Source organism: Trifolium pratense, linkage group LG5, assembly GCF_020283565.1.
Source record: "Trifolium pratense cultivar HEN17-A07 linkage group LG5, ARS_RC_1.1, whole genome shotgun sequence".
Taxonomy (NCBI): Eukaryota; Viridiplantae; Streptophyta; class Magnoliopsida; order Fabales; family Fabaceae; genus Trifolium; species Trifolium pratense.
In genome coordinates, this window is record NC_060063.1 from 5,932,084 (window position 1) to 5,955,506 (window position 23,423).

At 32.8% G+C, this 23,423-nt stretch overlaps 1 protein-coding gene and 1 long non-coding RNA gene across 6 annotated transcripts; both read right to left on the reverse strand.

Annotated features, from left to right (window-relative positions):
• Positions 1–1,549: 1,549 nt before the first annotated feature.
• Positions 1,550–4,920, reverse strand: LOC123887020. Of its 5 annotated transcripts, XR_006801320.1 has the most exons (9): positions 4,654–4,912; positions 4,450–4,530; positions 4,106–4,177; positions 3,846–3,938; positions 3,675–3,760; positions 3,343–3,482; positions 2,802–3,017; positions 2,327–2,374; positions 1,553–1,914 (listed from the first exon to the last, which is right to left on the reverse strand). It is a non-coding gene; the product is annotated as an uncharacterized LOC123887020 (long non-coding RNA). The 5 variants fall into 5 exon arrangements; XR_006801318.1 differs by lacking the exon at positions 2,327–2,374 and having other exon boundaries at positions 1,550–1,914; positions 4,654–4,910; XR_006801317.1 differs by having other exon boundaries at positions 1,550–1,914; positions 2,327–3,482; positions 4,654–4,920.
• An 11,697-nt stretch (positions 4,921–16,617) lies between these two features.
• LOC123885929 (putative protein TPRXL) lies at positions 16,618–17,397 on the reverse strand. The gene has a single exon (XM_045935265.1). The coding sequence runs from the start codon at positions 17,395–17,397 to the stop codon at positions 16,618–16,620; it is 780 nt and encodes a 259-aa protein (XP_045791221.1).
• Positions 17,398–23,423: the final 6,026 nt, after the last annotated feature.

Here is a 23,423-nt window from a genome sequence, read left to right on the forward strand (position 1 = left end):
GTTAATATGTCGTTCTAGGAGCACTAATAATGTAGCTTTACATGACTAGTGTAACAATCTCTTAGTGTGCTTTCATAATATAATTCAAACTTTGTTCATATTAAAAAAAAAAAACTTTTTTTGGTACAAAGAACACGAATCACTTTATTAGCCCTTGGATTCATAATAGGCTGTCCACCTACAATTGTGGTCCACCATAAATGCAACATCAATGTAATCATCTAAAATCTTACTGTAATATACACAAGATTTCTTTTTCTTTTTTTTGGTACAATATACACAAGATTTTTAATTGAAGTTAGTTTTTCTAATTCTTTTAGTTTTATCGTTGATATATGGATTTGGATTCCCTACAGTCAAATAGTGACTGCAGGTAAATCTCAACCACTGATTTTATTTATGACTTTTATTTATTTGATGAGTTTTGAATCTGGACCATTAAAATGGGATGACTGCATGAATGCATATTTTCCTGACTACAGGGAATCCAGGTCCTTGATATATACTCTTTGAGTTCAAGCCTATAGAATTTCCATAACCTTTTTCTCTATTATTTTCAACATTTACCAACACAAATTTGTTTAAATGTAAAACTTTACATGCCATAATTTAGTAAAATTAGTTATATAACATAACTCAATTGGAGAAATTTTAGTTACTAAACTACTTAACAAAAAAAAAGTTATATAATGGGAATAAAAGTTCAACAATCGAATCTTTTAGTGAATACTAAATCTTAAAAAAAAAAAATCGAGAATTACCCGGATGAGTTAGGTTCAGAAGGTTGGTTGATCACACTCTCTTCATGAAAACTCTCAAAATAAAACACTTCAACATACCAATCATTAAACCGATTTCTATAATAAGCCCTTTTGTGACTTAATAACTTCTTTCCAACGCCAATTTTCTTCTTCTTCAAAGCCAAAATTGATGATGACCCTTTTTCAACTTCTTGAATGAGATTGTGAAATTCTCTTGGCCCTCCTGAAGGAATTCTAGTAATCCTCATAGGATTCTTTCCTTTGATTCTCTTTTTGTCATTGATTTCTAAACTAACACGATCTGGTATAGTGAATGAGATGCCAAATTTTCTTGGTCTCACTACTAGAAAAATCTCAAATACCGACCGGCAAAATCTGTCTCTAAAATGCAAATATTCTGTCACTAAGCATGTTAGAGACAGAATTAGAGACAAATTTGATTCTGTCTTTAATTTCCTCGTCTCTAAACTATTAGAGACGGATTTTATATTCTGTCTCTAATTGGAGACAGAATTTATCCGTCACTAACAAATAAAAATCTGTCTCTAAACATTGAATTCATAACACAATAAATCCGTCTCTATTGGAGACAAAATCATCCGTCTCTAAATTTAAATAATTCGGTCTCTAAAATTCCGTCTCTAAGCATAGAATTCCGTCTCAATAGAGACAACACATTTTCCGTCTCTAATAAGTTAATTTTAGCAATTAAATGCTTATACAATTTTTCAAATATTAATTTTTATGTAATTCATATAATTCTAAAATGTAAGAAAATTAAATTTCGATTGACACCAAATTTGAAACATTAACATAAAAATGTATGTCATTCTTACAAAGTATCAAGTATGCCATTACGACACTATATAATAATATCAAACTTAAAGTTGTCAAACACAAAAATACATATGATTAATTTAACAAAAATATATAACAAAAAGTAACTAAAGTTGAACTTCATCACATCATTTTCATTAGTATCCATCTCGACAAGGAGATACACCCATCAAGGACAGCTATGAACGCAAACCCAACATGGAGGAAGATGAACGCAAACTTAGCAGCAGCTAGAAGATTAACACAGACCAGAGGCGAGAAATCAAGTTCACTGTCCTCCATTTGAAAACGCTAATCCTATTGCAACTGCCTAAACCTGGACAAAATTCACAAAAACATTCTTAATGCGAATTCTAAATTGGGGAATTCAAAATAAAACAAGTACAATACTGATCACAAGTGATGAAATTGGGAATGGATTATCTCAAGTGTAATTTACACTTGAGAGAATAAAGTGTGGTTTGTTACCATTGATCAAGAGAGAGAAAAATATAAAAATTTAGAGAAAATGAATTTAGATGGTGTTAGATTACACTTTATTCTCTCAAGTGTAAATCACACATGAGAGAATCCATTCCCGATGAAATTGGAATGTGTTGTTACAATTGATAGAATTAAAATTGAGACCTCAATCAATAGAAAAGAAAAAACAAAATAATTGAGGGAAACCCTAAAAAGAAGAGTATACCACTACCGCTATTAACATGACAATAAAATAGAAACAGAACCTCAAGGCTCAAGTTACGTCACATGCTTAGCTCTGCCATTTCAAGAACCTGAAGTAAATTTAAAAGAATAGACCATTGATTTAAGTAAACTTGAAGAAAAAACTTACAACTAGCATTGACATCATAGAACCTAAAGTAAATTTAAAAGAATAGACCATTAATTAAGTTTAAACATCATAACAGAGGTTTCAGTAGCAAACTAAACACAAACATGGACTTAGCCAAACCTTACCAAACACATGAAACTACTACCACAACATGAACCAAAACCCAATAATAAACCACTAACAGGGAGAAAGAAAACAGAACTGCCCCAAATACAACAAAACTAAAAATTAAAACAACGGCAAAAAATATCTCAGGCAACACGCACACGCCAATCACAACAGCAGCACAACCAAAACATTGAGGGGGCCAACACCAAAATAGATCACACATAACATTCCTTGGTTTAGATCATAGATTAAGTACATACCTCATAGCTATTATTTCTTGGTTTAGATCATATCCATGTTACATCAGTGGTACTGCAATTGTGAGAATTGCAGGAACAAGACTTTCAATATGTCTTATATCTCCAACAAAGACATCCTCTACATCACCAATTTTCTGTTTTTTTTTCTTTCTTTCCCTAATCAGCACTTTAGCCACATATTTTTTGACCTTTTTCAATTTTTATAGAAGATTTGTCCTGAAAAGTAAAACCAATTAATCCATATCAAGAATTATCATAAAGTCAGAGAGAGAACAATGTGTAACCTAATTTGGCTTGTATCAACATTTTCAATATAAGCTTACACGGCATAACTATTAGACATAACCAAGGCAAAATATGAAAGTATAAAATTATAAGAAACAAAAAAAGCTGCAATGAAAAGAGAGAATTGATTAAATATTTCCTAACATATTCAAAAGACACAAAAGTACAAAATCCATGAAATATAATACAGTTTATGTATCTCAACGTGTGTATGAAAGGTTGTACGAAACAGAAAGAGGGTTGTAAAAAACAATACCAAAAATTCCAAGTTCTACAAACGCAACAACACCGTAAATGCCGCAAACGTAGAATTATGACTTAAGCTGCTCATTGAACAAACAATTGTGACATCGCTCAGCCAATTATATTTTCTTCAATTGCTTTTACAATTGGTTCCTGCAATAATCAACACAAACTTCAATAACCCAAAATGATATACATAAAGATAAAGGTCCACTACATGACATTTAAATTGAAACCAAAATGATATATATGAAAAATGGATATAGACCTATAATAAACTACATTTATTCATTGAAATTAACTGCAAAAGCTAATTTAAATTGTTCACTGAAAAAAACTACTTACAAAACTATCTTCATGAATACGCCAAATAGTTTTGCCCAGCAGATTCACTACGGTAAGAATAGTTACCCGAGGGAAATAGTTGTTCTCTGCAATGGGAATGATGTTGGTAATTATCATCTCTTATAAAAATATTATTAGTAGCTCAATGTGTATTTTTCAAATTCTTTTTACCTCGCACTTGTAGGCTTGCAGCTAACAAGCATGCCAACGAAGTCAATTCAAACCTTAATGTAATCCTGGAGTATGACCATGAATCTCTCCACCCTTAAGCCAAAATACAAGAATTCCATGTCAAGACATCATCAATACATTGAATGTGTTAGGTGAAAAAAAACCACTCAAATAGTTCCTTCAAAAAAAAAAAACCACTCAAATAGTTATCAAATATTAAAATAAAAAAATAAAAATAAAAACAAAAAGGAAAAGCCTACACTGAATCTCTTCACACCCATGACTCGTAGAAATTGGCACTGCATCATCGACCCTCTTTTTGATCAAAACAACTACAATGAAATTAATTGAATTATGAATGTTGCAATCTCACAAGAAAAGGATGAGAATCAATTGTATAATACACCTATTAGTAATACATACATCATACCAATTAAATGGATTATAACAAGAACGACAACTAAAGACTCACTTCTATATTACCAAAAAAGCAACTAACCAACCTAAATTATATTATTAATTTCAAGAAAACCAACCATGAAGAACTTTTATCAAACAGTTTACGTGCACTCTATAAAATTCAAAAATAAGTGAAAAAGCTTACCTCAAACGATTCTTTGCTTGTTGTTACTCCCTTCCTTTAACAATCAACCACCACTACATGCACTTATTCATCTAACGAGTCCTACAAAGAACACAATCATTTTACTGACAAATTAGTTCACTCATATGAAGAAGGAAACCCTAAGTTGAAAGTGAAATGAAAATTGGGGTTCGAAATTAAGGTTTAACGAAACCGAAACATTACCTGGTGTGAGATGCGAGTCTTCACAAACTGAGGCCAGAGAAGTGGCGGATAGTTTCGCCTGCGGGACGGAGGAAGAGAAGCCCTGTTTTCTCAGATGGCAGACAAAATTAAAAAAAAAAAATATTAATGAATGAATGAAAAAAGAAAAGGGAAAAAAATATAAAAAAGCGCCAGACGGAAAAAAAATGAATGAATGAAAAAATAAAAGCGCCTCAGGAAAAACTAGAGCGGGAGTTGTTTCTTCTCTACTTGTTTATTTTCCCAAATTTTAAAAAAATATAAAAAAAAAATATAAAATAAATACAATAAAATTATAATATGCTTAAAAATATTTTTTAAAAAATATATAGAAAGAATATGAGGTAAATACAATAAACAGATGATATGCTTAAAAATAGGAAAACAACCGATTATAGATAGGATTTAAACAAACCCACTAGGAGTTGGTCTAGTCGTGTTGGCTTGAGTCCTTGGAGTATTCTTCTCTCAAGGTCTCGGGTTCGATTTCTCCTGGTGCCAATTTTAGTGGGTTAAGTCCATATAGAACAAAAAACTCTAGCTTTAAATGGGCCCCGCAAGTGGACGGTGGGATTGGTCTCTTTGAATTAATCGGTCATAGGGTCGGATACCAAGTTTTCAAAACAAAAACAAACAGATGAATACAATTAACTCAGCAATCTATTCTATTTAAGCAACCTATTGGGCAACATATTCTTTACTTATAAATAACCTACAAATAACTCTTGATTCTTTAAGTGTTCTAAATATGTCACGAGCTATTGATTTTATAAAAAAATCAATGTTGTTTTTAAAGAAGTTTGTGGCAATCTCAAGGGTAAGGAGGAAAAAGGACTTAAAATTTTAATCCATAAAAAAGAAGACAAAGTATTGAAGACTACCACCAATATTGTTTTCAAAGAAGTTTTTGAAAATTTATAGATGTATGTATTTTGTTTAAGCAATTTTAGAGGGTCGTCCCTCTATATTTAGGAATAAAAGCAACAACAGGGTCATCCTTGTATATTTAGAAGTCCCGGACACATTAGATAAAAAGACCCTTTAAAAGTAAAATAAATTTATTAAAATAAAATGTTTTTTAATTAAAAAACCAATTTTTAAAAAGAGTAATTTTTTTATATAAAAAAGTAATATTTTATTTAAAAATACTCATATTCTACCACTAATATATTAAAATCGATTACCACCAAAGTTACTAATTTTTTCTTATTAATTTTAACCAAATTGCAAGTTTTATATCTTTCATTATAATTTCACAAAAAAAATATTAAAAAAAGAAAGAATATAAGATAAAAAAAACAACCATAGGTGAGAGTAGAACTACTGCACTCAAGACAGTAGGAACTTAACACAAACCACTATGCCATTTGACTTCTTTTGTAACTATATCTCCGCAATAATACATGAGCAATGCTTTGTATGTTGGGCTTGAAAACAAATATTGAGGCCCTCAAATTTAGAGACAAACAATAGAGACGGAAATACTCAGAGACGGATATTTTTCGTCTCTAATAAAAGTTTGACTATTTTAATAACAATTTGACTTGTTAGAGACGGATATAGAGACAAAAAAATTAGACACGGTTAAAGTCTGTCTCTAAAATCTGTCTCAAACTATTATTTTCTATTTATAATTATAAAAATAATCAACTAGAGACAGATTTAGAGACAGGGTGATTTAGAGACGGGATATTCGGTCTCTAACATCTGTCACTAATACACATATTTTAATTTTCGTCTCTGATTGTTTTTTTCTGTCTCTAATTTCGTCTCTAATAGAGAAGAAACAAATTCCGTCTCTAAATTCCGTCGGTATTTAAACTTTTTCTAGTAGTGTCTACACCCTACAGTACAATACCTTAAACTCATTTTTTTATGCACACCACAATATGATAGTTAGGTGTGACATTTATATTATACGTACTTACAAGTAAAGATAAGACTTCATGGTCAACAAGTTTGTCTTTCCCTATAAAAACAAATTGAATCGTATTATATAAGATTGAGTTTAAATATATACTATATCTTAATAGAATAAAAACAAATTTGTTTATATTTAGTGTACACTATTAGAATATATATTATTAATTTTTGTCAAAAAAATAATATATTATTAGAATATATCTATGATGATTTGTATAAGCATTATATTTATTTATAATGATTATTTTTCGAATTAAGACTGGGCAAAAGTTGTATATTTTTCACTAATCAGTTTTTTTTTTTATTCTACTATATGTTTCTAAATAGATTTTGAGTTATAAGAATTGAAAATTATTAACTAGTGCTCCAGATACTAGTAAAAAAAATTAATTCAAATAACCAGTGTCCCGAGGTACTAGTTAGAATGACCTATAACATTTTTATGCCCCTAATAAGTCCTTTTCTCTTTGAGATAAATAATTAATTCAAATTTACTTCCAAAATAATAAAATATAAATACTAATAAACAGACATTACATAATTGGATTTTTTTAACATGAAATGATTTGATGTTAAGTAATATTTTAAATAAAATTATTTTTTTATGTTAACCTTTCGGTTCCAAGAGAGACGAGTCCTAGTAATCGAAAGTTTGGCCGCAAATCACGAAATAAGTAAAGTCTGACCAATAAATTATTTCATTCAAAAATCGAATTCGAATTCTCCCAAATATTAAAATTTTAGACTGCTAATGTGTGTGTATATATAAATTTCAATATATAGATAAAAGAAAGACTGGGATAGAGGGGGACCAAACCCTCAAGAAAAACTAGCAGAATCTATAATGAAGACCAAGCTTATTATTAGCATGTAGCCATGTCAACAAGGCGGGGAATGTGCGGATGAAGCTTCCTCGTTCCCCGCCTCGAAGTGCATGTGGAGAAGTTTTTGTCTCCATACCCGTTTCCACGGGAGAATATTTGTCCCCATCCCGATATCGAATATTAACAAAGTTTCTATATTTTTCGGTCAAAATTATGACAGTAGTATGACGCTATTTTTTCCTGTTTTATTTTAAAAAATAAATATTTTGCATCTTTCATCTTTAAAAAATAAAAACAACACATAATGTATTCATAACCAAAAAACATTGCTAAAGCATTTGGCTACTAATAATCATACAAAATCTAATAGCCAAAATATTCCATAATGTATAACAAAGTATGCATAATCATACAAAAATTCATAACCAAAATATCTCAAAATTGTTGGTAATTGGTAAATATCCAACCAAATTAGACAAATAAAATTACTTTTGGCAAAATATTAAGCAATTATCCCAAAAAATTATGTCCATCTTTCTGAGTTTCCTTACAATTATAAAAAAAAAAATTATGTCCATCTTTCCGAGTTACTTTTGACAAATTAGGCATTGACTCCTCAGTTACTTTTTTTATTTTAATAATAATAATAATAATAATAATAATAATAATAATAATAATAATATAGTTAAGTATATATGGACGGATTCGGGGAATCCGCGGGGACAAATGTTTCGTCCCTAATCCTCACCCTGAAGTGTTTGCGGGAAAGTTTTTGTCTCCACCCCCGTTTCACTACAAGAAAACATGAAATTGTTGACCAAATTTTGTGAGGGCTAGAAGCCCTCAATAATGTATTGAGGGTTTATTGAGGGCCAACAGCCCTCAATAATGCACAAAATCAATTTTATAAAAAAAAACAAATAAAATAAATATTATTGAAGGTTAGGGGCTGCCAAGAATGTGCATCGAAAGAAGCAAAAACTGTCTGAAACGTTATTGAGGGCTTAAAACCCTCAATAAATGTGACTAGCAATTATTGGGTGTTAGTGGCCGTCAATAATGCATCCTAAAAATTAAATCAAGAAACTTTTCTCTTTTCTCTCTCATAAACCGTATATCACGTGTTCACCCTCCTCTCATACTCATTTTTATTCTTTCTCTTGTCTCATAAACCTAACCTACCACTTCTCTCTTTTTTTTCTTTTCCATCTCAGTTTTCTACCTTTTCTCTTTCATTTTGTTCAAGTTTGAATTTTTTCAATCTCAATTTTCTACCTCTTTCTCTTTCAATTTGCATTATTTGCCAACAAAAAAGATCAGACACCCACTATTGTCTTTCTTTGTTCCAGATCTGTCAACAGAGAACGCCATCCTCTTCACCTTCTCAACCGTTCAACAACCGCAAGAAACAATTCTAGATCTGTCTTTCTTTGAACTCTGTCAAGAAACGAAATTTCAGATCTGTATTTCTTTGAACTCTGTCGAGAAATGAAATTCAAGATCTATTTTCTTTGAACTGTCTCTTTTTAATTCTCATTTTTGAAGTTAACATTTGGATCTGCTTAATTCCAAAACTGAGGAAATTAAGTCTTTGAAGTAAAAAAAAAACGTCTAGATCCACTTAATTCTCATTTGGATATGCTTAATTTTTGTTTAAAAAAATCTAATAATAAAATTAATTTTCGTTTTAAAAAACAGAAGCATAAAAATTAATTATTATTATTTTTTTAAAAAAAAACAACATTTATTAGCGGCTGCAGGCCGTCAGTAAAGAACAAGGCTGACAAACGCTTCTTGGCGGTCCCAGGCCGTCAATAATGTTATTGAGGGTTATGGGCCGTCAATAATGCTTACTGGCGAACATTTTCCTGAGGGTCATAGGCCGTCAATAATGCATGCATTATTGACGGATTTTAGCACTTATTGAAGGCTTTGAGCCCTCAATAATTCATTGTTTTCTTGTAGTGTTTCCATGGAAAAAACTCCATGTTTTCAGAGCTCCGAGCGGGACAATCCCACAGGAATCCGCTCTGACGGATGCAATTGACAACCCTATTAGCATGATCATCCTAATACAAGCAGGTGCGATAGACTATACCAAGTAAGATCACGTTACCTTCTCTAAATATATGTGAAATAATAAAATTCAAAGAGCCTAATTTAGAGAGAGCATTGAGCCATTTATTCTCGATCTGCCGCCAAGGGACAATGTGAGAGACTTGATAGCCAATGAAGCAAGCTTTGAATCAGTTTCAATCCACAAGTTATTCTAATGCTTATCCACAACAAATTCAATTGCTAAAATTACACTTATGATTTCTGCATATAGAGCATTATTAGCAATATGTTGCCCGGTGCGGGTACGGTACCGGTATCCGGTACGAGTACTGGTTCGATGTACGTCATTTTTAAAAAAAACTAAGGTATGTGTACGACCCTATAATTTATTTTTTTTAATATAATTATATATATTAAATAATAGAATTATATTGTTAAAACAAATAATTAAACATAAAAAGTATCACACCACACTTTAAAAGTAATTTAAATTGTTCGAAACATTAAAATATGAAATTAAAAAGCAATTAGCTCAAAAAAGTCAATTGTTTCCTCTCCATCGTCACTAAAAAGAGAGACTTTTAGTTAAGTTCACCGCGAGAAAGACTAGTAATTTCAAGAATATCAACTATATATTAAATAAATTTTATTCATCTCTACGAATATCGCACATTTTTGTTGCACTTTCATTATAAGTATTACTATTTCTCTTTCTCGAGAGAAGACGAAGATTGATATGAATAAAAATTAGATCTTCATCTCTCTTTGAATTGAGCCTATTCATTTTTAATGAATGGGTGAATAATTCTGACGGCTACTTTATTATTTTTTTTTAGCAGTAGTTGCTACCATTATATTATAAACAAATAAAAAACTTAAATCTTCCTATAAAAAAAAACTAATACAAGAAAAAAAGGAAAAAAAACCGTGTTTTTTTTCATTGGTGTACCACGCGCGTACCACAGATGTACCACGCGCATACCCATTTCATAAAAAAAAATAAAAAATTAGGTACGGCGTCGGTGCGTACCGGGAAAGTACCATACGCGTACCCCGGTACTTCGTCTAAAATGGAGTACCCGTGCAACATAGAGCCAATACCTAAACTCATACATAGCAAACCAACCAATATGCTCCCCATGACTATTTCTAAATATGCCCACCATGACTATTTATAACAGTACTACATTGAGGACTCCAGTTCTTGAAACAAGTATCATACACTGAAAGGATAAAGATGAGATCAATGTTAATCTGAATAGTAGAAGCTAACCAATTCCAAAAATGAGTTTCAGATTGCTTATTGCACAAGCTACACATGGATGGTAAATGGCACCCTCCGCTAGATAAGTTTTCATCTATAGGAGATTTATTGTGAAATAATCTAAAAGCCAAGAAAGGTTGGGAGGAGGGAACCCACCTTGTGTGCCTCACAGGTTTCCCGATGTAGATTAGTGTAACGCCCGGGTCTGACGAGGGCGGGGAGTGGTTGTCAGTGCATGAGGCATGACAATTAGCGGCTCCTGGCAGCTTCTAGGCAAGAACCGAATCACATCGGAATGAGAGGGATCCTGAGGCTGTGCGGGTTTCAGATTGCATGGTGGAAGGAAGGCTTATAAGGATTGATGGGTACTACCTATACCAACAAGATGCATCTTCTTTTCGGTAGCTCATTCGATAAGAACTCCACAGTTAAGCGTGCTTGACTTGGAGTAGTCTTTGGATGGGTGACCTTCTGGGAAGTTTTCTCAGAAAGCGTGCGAGTGAGGACAAAGCATGCTGAAAAGACTCGTGTTGGTTTGTGGGGTCAGTCGGTCATCCTGAAAGCAGTTTGGGATGTTACAAATGGTATCAGAGCAAGACCTCTCCCAGTACGATGTGGTTCGGGGACGAACCAAGCGGAAGTTGGTGGGCATGTAATGCCCGGGTCTGACGAGGGCGGGGAGTGCATGTAATGCCCGGGTCTGACGAGGGCGGGGAGTGGTTGTCAGTGCATGAGGCATGACAATTAGCGGCTCCTGGCAGCTTCTAGGCAAGAACCGAATCACATCGGAATGAGAGGGATCCTGAGGCTGTGCGGGTTTCAGATTGCATGGTGGAAGGAAGGCTTATAAGGATTGATGGGTACTACCTATACCAACAAGATGCATCTTCTTTTCGGTAGTTCATTCGGTTACAATTAGTCATTGTTAATGGTGGTGGAAATTTCACATCAATATCATGGTAATCCATAAAAAAGAACTCCCTCTATTCCAATATTTCCTAATCCAATATCATGGAGTATAAACTTTTTTTTTCTCACCACAAGTATCCGACTCATAGGTAGTTCGTTGGGCCTGTATTTTGATTCTGCCTAATCAGGTTCGGAGGTCAATTCTGGCATCAAGTGATCGATTTTAGCCCCCTCCCGATCGTAGTTGTGGGGGATCGAACCGTAGTCATCTTTATCAAGTTCAACGCCAATCACCACTTGACCGACTAAGTATTGGTAAAAGTGTAAAATTCTATTAATGATAATTAGGTGAATATTTTTTAAGAAAAGATACATAAAAATCTTATAATTATGAGAACTTATTCTACATTAAGCATGACTACATGCGGTCACCGTAGTTAATTAGACCATCTAATGAAACTTAAATTTCAAATTTTAAATCTAGAAAGTCTAGTCACAGTTAAAGGTCCATAAGAAATCGACTGCATTACATATAGTAGAGTTGTGTGTTTTTGGGTAGTGATTACAGTGCCGTCAATCAAATAAACAATTGTAGAATAAAGATTGGATGGTTCAAAATTTAAGCTCGAATTTTTTATTTATAAATAACTGAAATTTGACTATGAAATTTGAGCCATTTAATCTTAATCGGAAGATTTAGATGTATTAACTGCATCGAGTCAGACCAAACTGAACCCAAATCCGCAAAATAGCGATTGACTGCATTCAATTCTTGACATTGGAAAACTATGAACTAATAGAAGCGGTGGGTTGAAGTAGCGTTTGCTGTAAGCATTTGAAAGTGGTTTTGTTCTTTCCTGTGGTTGTAATAGTACAGTACTATCATTTTATGAAGTGTGTGGTACAAGTTTTCATATTCTAATACTATGGGTTTCTAACCAAATTTCAACCATAGCTACTCTCATTAATTATATTCTAATCTAGTTCTAGATATACATATTTAAATAAGCAAACTAATACTACCAAGTGATATCTTGAACTATATAAGAAGTAAATAAAAAATAAAGGGAAAATAAACCTTGAGACAAAATAATTTAATCCAGATTGATCATAATATAATGTTATTCTAAAATTCGTGTGACAAAATAACTTAATCCAAATTGATCATAATTGTTATTCTAAAATTGGTGCGACACACAAAAAACATATATAACATATAATATAATTATTTAAAAAATATATTTTTTTAATTATTATTTTTTTTACATTCATTTTTTCTTGTGTGTGACTAAATTGAATTTTTTGGCCTCATGACCACACAAGAATATCTCGATTGCATTGCCAATACTAGAATAGTTCAAGTGATGCACATTTTTGGCAACCAAATGAAAAGTAACCCAAACCTTGCCTCATTCCCTCAAGTGATCATCAAGTTTTGTTATATAAGTTCATTTTCTTCTAATCTAATTAGTCATATTCACAACACGAGGTTCTTCACTTTCAATGGTCGGATAGTCAACCAGTTCTAATCCAGTATCATCTTTAAACTTAGGATTGAATTTAAACAGTGAGAATCGTTTCTACTTATAAATTCATATTCAGACCATCTATATCTGATGTGTGACTTGTAACATAAAAATAAGAAAATAATGCTAGCGCTGCTCATTAATCTATTTGTTTTTGCCAGCGATGCACACAATAAGAATATTTAGCATTTTATATTTTCAAAATTATTTACTATATTCAATAAGGTTTTATTAATAATATGTTGGACTAGGTTAATATGGTTTTTTCTAAACTACTTTTCATAATTTAGGGGATTTACCCATCAACCAATAAGAACAAGTCATATACATATGAAATAAAAGTTGGTTACAAGTTAGTTATGAGTACCACATACAAATCTACTTATGTGATTTGTTCTGATTGGTTGATGGATAAATATCTGCAAATTATGTAGGGCAGAGTAGACCTTGGTTAATATATACATCCTACAATTTTAAGGACCAATTTGAATATTTACTCTAAATAATTTGGATTAAGTTGAGTCTTCAAACCCAACTAACCTACATATTCATTATGATGAGGTAGTCTCCCTTAAATCAGAAAAAGGAAAAGAAGAAAAAAAAGAAAATAAAAAAGGATTATTCTATGGAGAGGGAGTTTCCCTCAAAAAATTAGCCAACAAAATTGGCTTTTTATTATAACATCAACTTTTTTTACAATTTCAGGAAACTGTGTTCATTATTTATTTTGTTTGGAAAAGATATATTATGCATGCATGCATGTACCTGTAAATCACCAAGTTATAGTTAGCTAGTATGTCCTTCTCGAAGCTTTAAATCCATAAACTTTAAATCCAAAAGTTTGTCTCCTCTAATAGTGCATGGTCTTGTTATCTTGCACTTCTAAATAGTACTAATATTGTATGATTGTTTGTATTATCATAACAATTAGCTGGAAATTATTTAGCTTTTCCCTAATTCACGATGCTGACCTATAATCCACTTCCTCTAGGTTCTCCACATGATTCATTGGTTCCATACATATACATATATCGGATTCTCATTGTCTCGTGAGCTTAACTCAGTTGGTAGAAACATTGTATTATATATGTGGGTGATTGAGATTCGAACCCCGATCATCCCACTTATATACCTTAAGGATAAAATTTTTAGTCACTAGACTACTTGACAAAAAAAATGCAAGTTATTGATTTCGGCCATTTGATAAAAAATGAATTAATTCTATTAAAACTTATGAATGTATAACTTAAACCGTCCAATATAAAAAAAAATTGTTAAAATTGTTTTTTTTTTTGACAACAATTGTTAAAATTGTTTATGCAGTTACAAAAGTGTATCGAAATACAATTACATGCTCAATATATGCTCAATATATTAGCGTTTTTGGGTTTATTATATATCATAGGTAAAGCACTATATGTGTCACATGAAATATACTTTGTGTTCTGGACTGGGCCAAAAGCTGGCCCAATTACTCCCTACCCGACATTTGGGGCACAGCCCAATAAGGGAGGTTTCCCCGACACGTCAGCCAATGACGTGTCCTCCTCGACATAACGGATAAGCAGCACGTTGAACAAGTGCTCATCTATCCACGCATGTTGATTCGTTCAACCACGCCTTCGTCAAGGAGCCTATCCATTACCCGCGAATAGCGGAACGACTCCAACCAAGATAGAGGCGAATAACCGCCTCTCCTACGATACAGGGACTATCTTGGCAGTTGAGTCTATTGGGCCGGTTATTCCAGCCCAATAGACCAACCTTTGGCCCAGCGCAGGGGGCAACTATATAAGCTCTCCTAGACAGGAGAGCCATGTATTCTAAACCATTCTACTCTAAACTTTCTCTCTCTTCTCTCTTGTATCTCTCTCATTCTCTTGCTGACTTAAGTATCAGAGTGTCTGCAGGTAAAAACCCCCCCTCTGGTGGACGATTTGCTCAACGGACCAGCCATCAACCTTTTCTGATCATCAGGTTAGATCACTTTGATTTGATAATTATTTTCCAATATTTAAGGGTGAATGGTAATTTATAATGACGTTAACATACATTAAGGATTTCACCACTCTATGGTCCAATTTGTACACACAAACTTAATACAAGGATCGGGGTTGGAATTTTAATACTCTGATTTATTCATCTTAAAAAGTAAAATTTCAGCCATTAAATTACTTAAGAAAAAAAACAAACAAACTATTGTCACCTTAATCACAAGCGTAAAATAAAATTAACAAAAAGATATGCAAAATGGTATGCAAGTCACAACTAAACCACTAAAAAAGATTAATCAAGTTGAACTTGAGGGAAGTATTTAAAATGAACATTTATAAACAAGGTAAGGAAAAAAATTAATAATGTTACTTGAACAATTTTTTAGATAATTTTTTTGACAATTTTCTCTCTCGTATATTCACATTGTACTCTTATTTTCTCTTTCCTTTTTTCTCTCGCTATTAATTTTATCCAATAAAAAAAGAGGAAAACTTTATTATTTTTGTCCAATAAAAAAAGAGGAAAAAAAGAGTTGTTCCAAAGTTGTCTAAAAATGTTGTTCAAATAACATTGTAAAAAAAAATCACCTCTTTTCTTTTTCGATAAAACATACTCCCAATTTTATTTTTATTTTTTTTAGTTGAAACTTCTTTTTATAATATAAATTTAGAATGAGGAGATGATGTCTTATTTTAAGATTCCTTGTTACTTAAAAAAATTCACAAATATCTTTATATTTATATCCTCTCCATATTATTGGACTAGAAGAAAAATGAAACTAGCATTTTGAATTTGTTTAAAACTTTAGATTTACCATCAACAATGAATTGGTCGAAGTGGTAAAGTTTTTGATCCTCTAAAGCATGTGGTCAGAAATTTAATTTCTGGCTCATACTCTTGAAAAAATTCGGTTGAAAGGGAAGAACTCACCTTGCATACCTCATAAATTCCCCGATGAAAATTAGTACCAATATCATGGTAAATAAAATAAAATAAAAAAACTTTTGGTTTACCCAAGAAACAATTGACATTTCTCTTCCATATATAATTCTAAATAATAATTACTCCGTTTGTATTTTACAATAGTATTTATAATGACATATTTACCTTATTAATTTTGCATTAAAAATTAGCAGGGACATTTTATATGCAGAAGTTGAGTTCGAACTACAAGCACTTCCCTTATTTCAGGTACATTTACATTATATTTTGGAACATAGAAATAATTATAGGGGAATGGATCCTCTCCCGTGCAGTTTTCATTGCAGGAGGTCCAGTCCCAAATCCAATCATTCATTTTTCAAATAAAAAAATTAAAATTGCAGTGATAATACAATGAAGGCTGAGATTCGACTGGACAAAATAATGCACTGTAGGGGATCCTCTCCCTAATTATAGAGAGCTTAATTGCTTCAATATTGAATTTTGAATAAGAAAAAAAAAAAAACTAAGTATCACATAAAACATTTGGAGAAGTAGGGGTGGCTTGTGTGGAGAAACAAAAACCTTCTATCTCAAAAAGATCAGAACTTGCATCACTTGTTACATCTTCATCCATTGCACGTGACTTGTGTGGACTTGTTAGTTGAAAAACATGCATAGAATCACGTGCTACCTCTTGTTGATCTTCATGATCATCTATTGTCAACTTGTCTTTTGGTGTTGTTTTGTTACTCAAAGAATTTCTAGTAATTTGGTTTTGTGAGATAGTTTGAATTTGAGATGTTGGTGGTGATGATGTAGTTGTATTTGAGGTTTTTGGTTTTGGAAATTTTTCTTTGACTTGCAAAGAATTTTTATCAAAACAAGAACATTTTTCTCTTAAGAGAGATATTGATTTTGACAATGAAGCTTTGATTTTCTTGTAAAGATCAATAAAAATGTTAACATGAGAAGGGTTTTTCATGGAGAATGAAATTGCATTATTTTTTGTAAAATGAGAGTTTGAAGAAGTACTAGAAGAAGAAGATTTTGAAGAAGTTGTAGCATGAAATGATGATGATGATGATGATGATGAAATAGAACATGATTTGTTTGTAGTTGTCTTTGTCTCTTGAATGTGTTTGTGTTGGCTATTTGAGTTAAGAAGAGGAGAAACACTATTGTTGGCCTTGTTGTAATTGGTTACTTCATGATTAAGAACTATGTATTCACCACTACTAGGTTCTTTAGCATCATGTGATTCACTTTTCTTTGGTTTCATGTTGTCATGAATTCCTCTTACCATTTTTCAAAACTCTTTTTATGAGAGATTTTAAACTAAAGATTGAAGCAAGTGCATTTAATTAATATTCATCATGCTTCTATATATTAGTGTATGAGTGGGGTCCATATCGTTAGTTGATTCAGTGGTTATTGGCGCTGGACTTAGTAGGGAAAATCACATTGATCCCCAGAAATTGTGATCGGAAGGGGGCTGAAATCACTTGATGCCAAAACTGATCTTCGAACCAGATTAGGTGGTCTAGTAAGTCGGAAACTGATGATATATATATATATAGGGGTGCTCGCGGTTCGGTTTGGATCGGTTATGAGACAAAAAGTCATCCGATCCAAAGAAAAAATAGCATGCGGTTTGGTTCGGTTTTTGGATCACCAAGAAAAATATCTGATCCAATCCAATCCAATTTTATGCGGTTTACTACGGTTCGGTTAGTTCGGTTTTATTCGGTTTTTAAATAAACAATGCATAAATACTTTTTTTATCTGAAACTATTAGAAAAGAAAAGGCAGAATTACACTAAAGGTCCTTTATCTTATTTTTCTGTAACACTTTGGTCCTTTATCTTTTTTTATAACGTTTTGGTCCTTTATCTCTCAATACGTGAACACTTTGGTCCTTTTCGTCACTTCCGTTTAAGAAGATGTTGATGTGTCAGCACTGTTACTGAGTTGTCAATAAAACTTAAATAAACATGTTTATACGTGGAAATTCCACCTTGTCACACTTTCTTACTCTATAAACAGATAAAATTGGGGGAAACCAATTTATGAACCCTAAAACGAAATTGGGAAATTGGGTGAAATTGCAATTCTCAATGGCTTCAATCCGCACCAGTTCTTCGAATTCCAGAAGCTACAACAACTCTAGGTACAATACGAGTTTCATTAGGAATGATTTGGCCCCAGACTGCTTATGTCAAGTGAAAGCTGTGATTCGAATAGTAACCAAAGAAGGTCCAAACAAAAGCAAAAAATTTTGGGGCTGTAGAAACTTTGTGGTGAGTTTATGGTTTTCCAAATTTATGTTTATGGGTTTTTTAATTCTAGTTAATTTATGGGTTGTCAAACATTATGAGTTTATGGGTTGTGAATCATATGAATAACGTTAATTTGATTTTGCACAGAGTCGTGAAGTTGAATGGGTTCTTTCAATCGCTTTGGTTCTCTGCTTCAATCGCCCTTCCTTTGGTTCTCTGCTTCAATCGCTTTCTCAAATTCCCTTCCTCTGGTTCGCTTTTTCAATCTCTTAATCGCTTTGAGAAATCGCTTAATTCCCTTCCTCTGGTTCACTTTTTCAATCGCTTAATCAAATTGTTTGTAACGGTGTTTTTTTTTTTTTTACTTATCTAACGGTGTTAAACTGTGTTAAATCCACGTCAGTAGTAAAATAGACACGTCATCATTTTCTGCATGAAAATGACGAAAAGGACCAAAGTGTTCACGTATTGAGAGATAAAGGACCAAAACGTTACAAAAAAAAGATAAAGGACCAAAGTGTTACAGAAAAATAAGATAAAGGACCTTTAGTGTAATTCTGCCAAAAGAAAATTAAGCAAACAACTAATTTTATATATAGATAGGATACTTGGTGGACGGTTTAGAAAGCCATATTTTCAGGATTGCAAGAGAAAATCAAAGAGTATTATTATGCAAAAGAAAAAGAACCAGTAAAACATTTAGGATTGTTGTCGTTATGACAATCGAGTTTTAACCATGGGATTTTATATGGATTTGGAGTAACTACAAGATATATAAAATAATTTAAAACCAATATATATTGGTTAATATATCATACTAATAAAAAGAAAAATAAGTATTAAAATATATGTATGCGGTTTGGTTCGGTTTGGATCGGTTTTGAGAAATCAATCCAAAATCCGATCCGATCCAGCGGTTTTTACAAAAGGGCATCCAAATGCATCCAAAATTATTCGATTTTTTGCGATTTTCGGTTTTTTTGGATCGGTTTTCGGTTTTTAATTGGATTGGTTTGGATTTGAGCACCCCTATATATATATATATATATATATATATATATATATATATATATATATATATATATATATATATATTTTTGAGGCCACGTGTTATATAGAGTTGATTACGAGGTAAGTAAAATTTAGTCAAAAAATTTTTTTGTAAAAAATTAAACTCAAATTCTTTCAATTATTTCATTTTACAGAAAGCTCGTTAACCGCTTTAACTTTATTGTTTAGGCCACTAGCCAAATATAACTATAAATTTAATATGTTTGAACCCACATGCATAATTTTTTTTTGTTTACAATGAGCTAAAAATCTCTCACCACTAGCTAGTGACTATAACTTTAAAAATATTATTACAAGATAGAAGACTTAATTGGCATTAAATAATATGATTAAATTTTTTATTTTTTTCATTTAAAGTTGTGTACTATATTAAAGAGTTGCTCAAATTTTGAGTGCTATGCTAACCGAAAAAGTAATGTTATTTATCCTGAAGCCCACAACTATGTGGTGTGTGTCTTACGTAGGACTGTGTACTGACTTATCCTGTCACCAATCATTGAGTAGTGAAGAAAAAGGAAGTTTCACATAAACGTTTTGCACAAGAAACTCAAATGTGAAAGGATGCATGGTTGTAAATTTTAAAGTATTTTGCTTTTGTTTTATACACTATACTTACCATATGTTTAAAGAGTCCAAATACCTTACACTTGACCAATTTATGTGAATAAGTTCTAATCACCATAAAGTTAATGGTTGAATTTTTCTTAAGCACTCATTTTAATTTTATGGTTATTGTGGCATTATTTTTCCTTTTTTATCCATCTTTGCCTAAGACTAAAGGATTTCTTCTTCCCCAATCTTCAATGGAACAAATTGTAGCTTTCTCGATTGATGTACTCATACAACAACAAAAATTTAGCATTGCACTTTTAGATAAATGTGATTCAAGGTGTTGGCAGCCCGTTACGCGGTGAAGAGAGGGTGTTTGAGAGCGGGGAAGGAGTGGGTCTTCTTGGTGGAGGGAGATTGTGAGGATCTGTGATGATGTAGATGGCCTAGGGGTGGTTTGGGGATTGTGTGCGGAAAAAGGAGGGGGATGGGTTAGACATGTTCTTCTGGACTGATACTTAGCTGGATGAGATTCCTTTGTGTGTGAGGTTTCGGCGCTTATTCGATTTGGCAAAGAATAAATCGAGTAAGGTGGCCGACATGTTTTCTTTAGGATGGGAGGCATGGGTGTGGCATAGACAATTGTGGGCGTGAGAGGATATGTTGGGGGAGTGTCAGACTTTACTTCACAACAATTTTTGCAGGCTCAGTCTTCAGATTTGTGGCAATGACAACCTGATCATGTCAGAGGTTACTCAGTCTGGGGGGCTTACCAGCTTTTAACTTCTCGGCAACATGATCCTTTGGACGTAGTTGAAGATCTTATTTGGCACAAACATGTTCCCTTGAAGGTGTCTATTTTTTATTCAAGAGGTGGTCGATGACGTAAGGGAACATGCCATTGTTTAGGAAGGTGTTTGTGTTGGGTTGGGGGGCATGCATTTTTCCATATGGAAAAGAGGTTTCATCAAATATAACATGGCGATAAATGATAATTTTATTTTAAAATAAATTTAGACATTTATAATCTCTACGATTTGACGGGTATCCAAGAAAGACGCATTGTGTAGAGCGAGGTTGAAGTGTATGTATTGCAGCACAAAGAAAAATGGGTTAACATAAACATCCAAAAATGCATAAATGAGAATAAGAGGGGTCATTTTGATACAACATTTTAAGAGGTGTTAGTCAAAAAATTACACTTCAATTCAACCTCCACTCAAACAGTGTTAGTCAAAAAAAAATGAAGGAGGGGACTAACTAATGGAAACGTTGAAAGGGACTAATGTGAAACTTTTAAAACATAAGAGATTAAATGTACAATTAATCCTAAATTTTATATGATTATTGTGTCATTTTGTTTTCCTTCTTTTTATTCATCTTTGCCTAAGACTAAATTATCTCTTCTTCTCCAATCTTCAATGGAACAAATTCCCAACCTATGTTATGCCTTGTAGCTTTCTCATCCAAGGTAGAGGAACATAAGAAGTTCAGGTTGTGGAAGAGCCACAAATCTACTCGTCATATGATTCTCCTTCTTTGTATATCGGGAGTACTACATGCTACAATTAACGGTTAGTTCATCTAATGATAATTTGTATGCCCTTAACCGCTTAGCTTTATAATTGGCATTCCATCAGACAATTAGCATATGGTGTAGTTCAGCCTCTCATTTTGCTCTCTCATCGATATTGCCTCTAATCCTAAAACTACGTTGTTCAATTGATCTTTAACATTGTAGATATACTATAATTTTGTATTTATGATCTATGGCTATTTATAAATTTCCATCAATGGATTCAAGATTTTGATTAAAAGATCTGAGTCTAATTTCAATCGACTAAAAGTAAATGTTGTTAGTTGAAAAAAATATTATACAATGAACCGATAAAATACACCATCAAGTGCAACAAAAATTCAACTCAGTTTCTCCACTTTGTGTATGTGAATTTCCAATGACTTGCGAGTTTGTCTATCTAAAAAAAATCCTCATTATTCAAAGACTTTAACTGCATATGTTTCACTCAATTGAATAGAGTAACATGATATATATATATATATATATATGAGGAGGGATCCGTTGACTCCAGGAGTAAGTCTCCATTGACTTACTCCGCTTAATAACTTGATATTGATATTGTTGGTGTTTTGATTGGCTACATTTTGCAAAAGCCAACCAGCCAGATGCTGAACTGAGATGCTGTAGCATTATAGTACAGCATACTGAAGCTCTGTTTTCGTGCAGAATTTTTATTTCAAATCTGAGTCAAGATTTGCTTCAATTATATATTCAGGCACGTGCGTCTAGGCAAGACGAGACTTACTCAGCAAGTTTTATTGAAGTCGGTCAAAGGAAAGTGATTTAAAACAAAAATATAATTATATTATATTTTTGGCGTTTTTTTGTTTGGTACAACATGAAACAAACAAATTATATTTTTGAAATTAATTTAGGGTTGGGCCGCAAATCTACAACTGTGTTTGTCTGAAGACCTAACTTGGACATCAAGACAATTGAAGACTATAAATATGTGAAACCTCAAGCTATTCTACTTATGTATTCTAAACCGTGTTCTTTACAAAGTGTGAGTTTTTAGGGTTTAGAGTTTGTGTCTTTTGTCAGCCTTTCTTGTGTCAATTTGATGCAAGTTTAGGACTGTGTTTTGGTTGTTAATTGTAAGCTACTCCTAAGCTTTGAAGCACGGAGTTAGCGTGTGTGATTCACTCAAGAGCTTTTAAGCAAGAGTGTGGTCTAGTTTCTAGGAGAGTGTCTCCATCTTGATTATTATTATTGACAGCAACATGGTACGTGTTGTTAGAGGGAATTTGGGACGGGGTCTCATTATCTAAGAGGTTCTTAGGTAGGATTGCACGGGTAGTGTCTAGGTGATAAGTCAAGTACCGGGTGTTGGTCGAGGGCTTTGAACTAGAGCTATTATAGTGGATTCATTCCTGGATTGGTATCCCCCAGAGTAGGTGACGTTGCACTGAACTGGGTTAACAATTATCTGCGTTATTTATTGTTCTGCAATTTATTTATTTATTTACTGTGTTCTGCGACTGTCTTGCTGCAACGTGTGCTATAGCATCTTGTGCAGCATTGTGTTCACTGCGTGCCAGATTTCAATTGGTATCAGAGCAGGCACCCTTTCTGGTTATAGGGTGAGCTTCAGGGAAAATGTCTGGCAACATTGAAAAGGAAGGAGGGCTTGTAAGCAGACCACCGCTTCTAGTTGGTGTCTCCAACTATGATTATTGGAAATCACGCATGATTGCTTTCCTAAAATCTATGGATAGCAAAACATGGAAGGCTGTTCTGAAAGGATGGGACCCCCCTGTGGTCATGGACAAGGATGGAAAGCCAACACTTGAACTAAAAGCTGAGGAGGACTGGTCTAAAGAAGAGGATGAGCTTGCTTTGGGAAACTCAAAA

What these genes read in the sequence shown, in the direction of transcription:
- LOC123885929 (XM_045935265.1), bottom strand. Translation starts at nt 17,397, where the DNA reads ATGGTAAGAGGAATTCATGACAACATGAAACCAAAGAAAAGTGAATCA.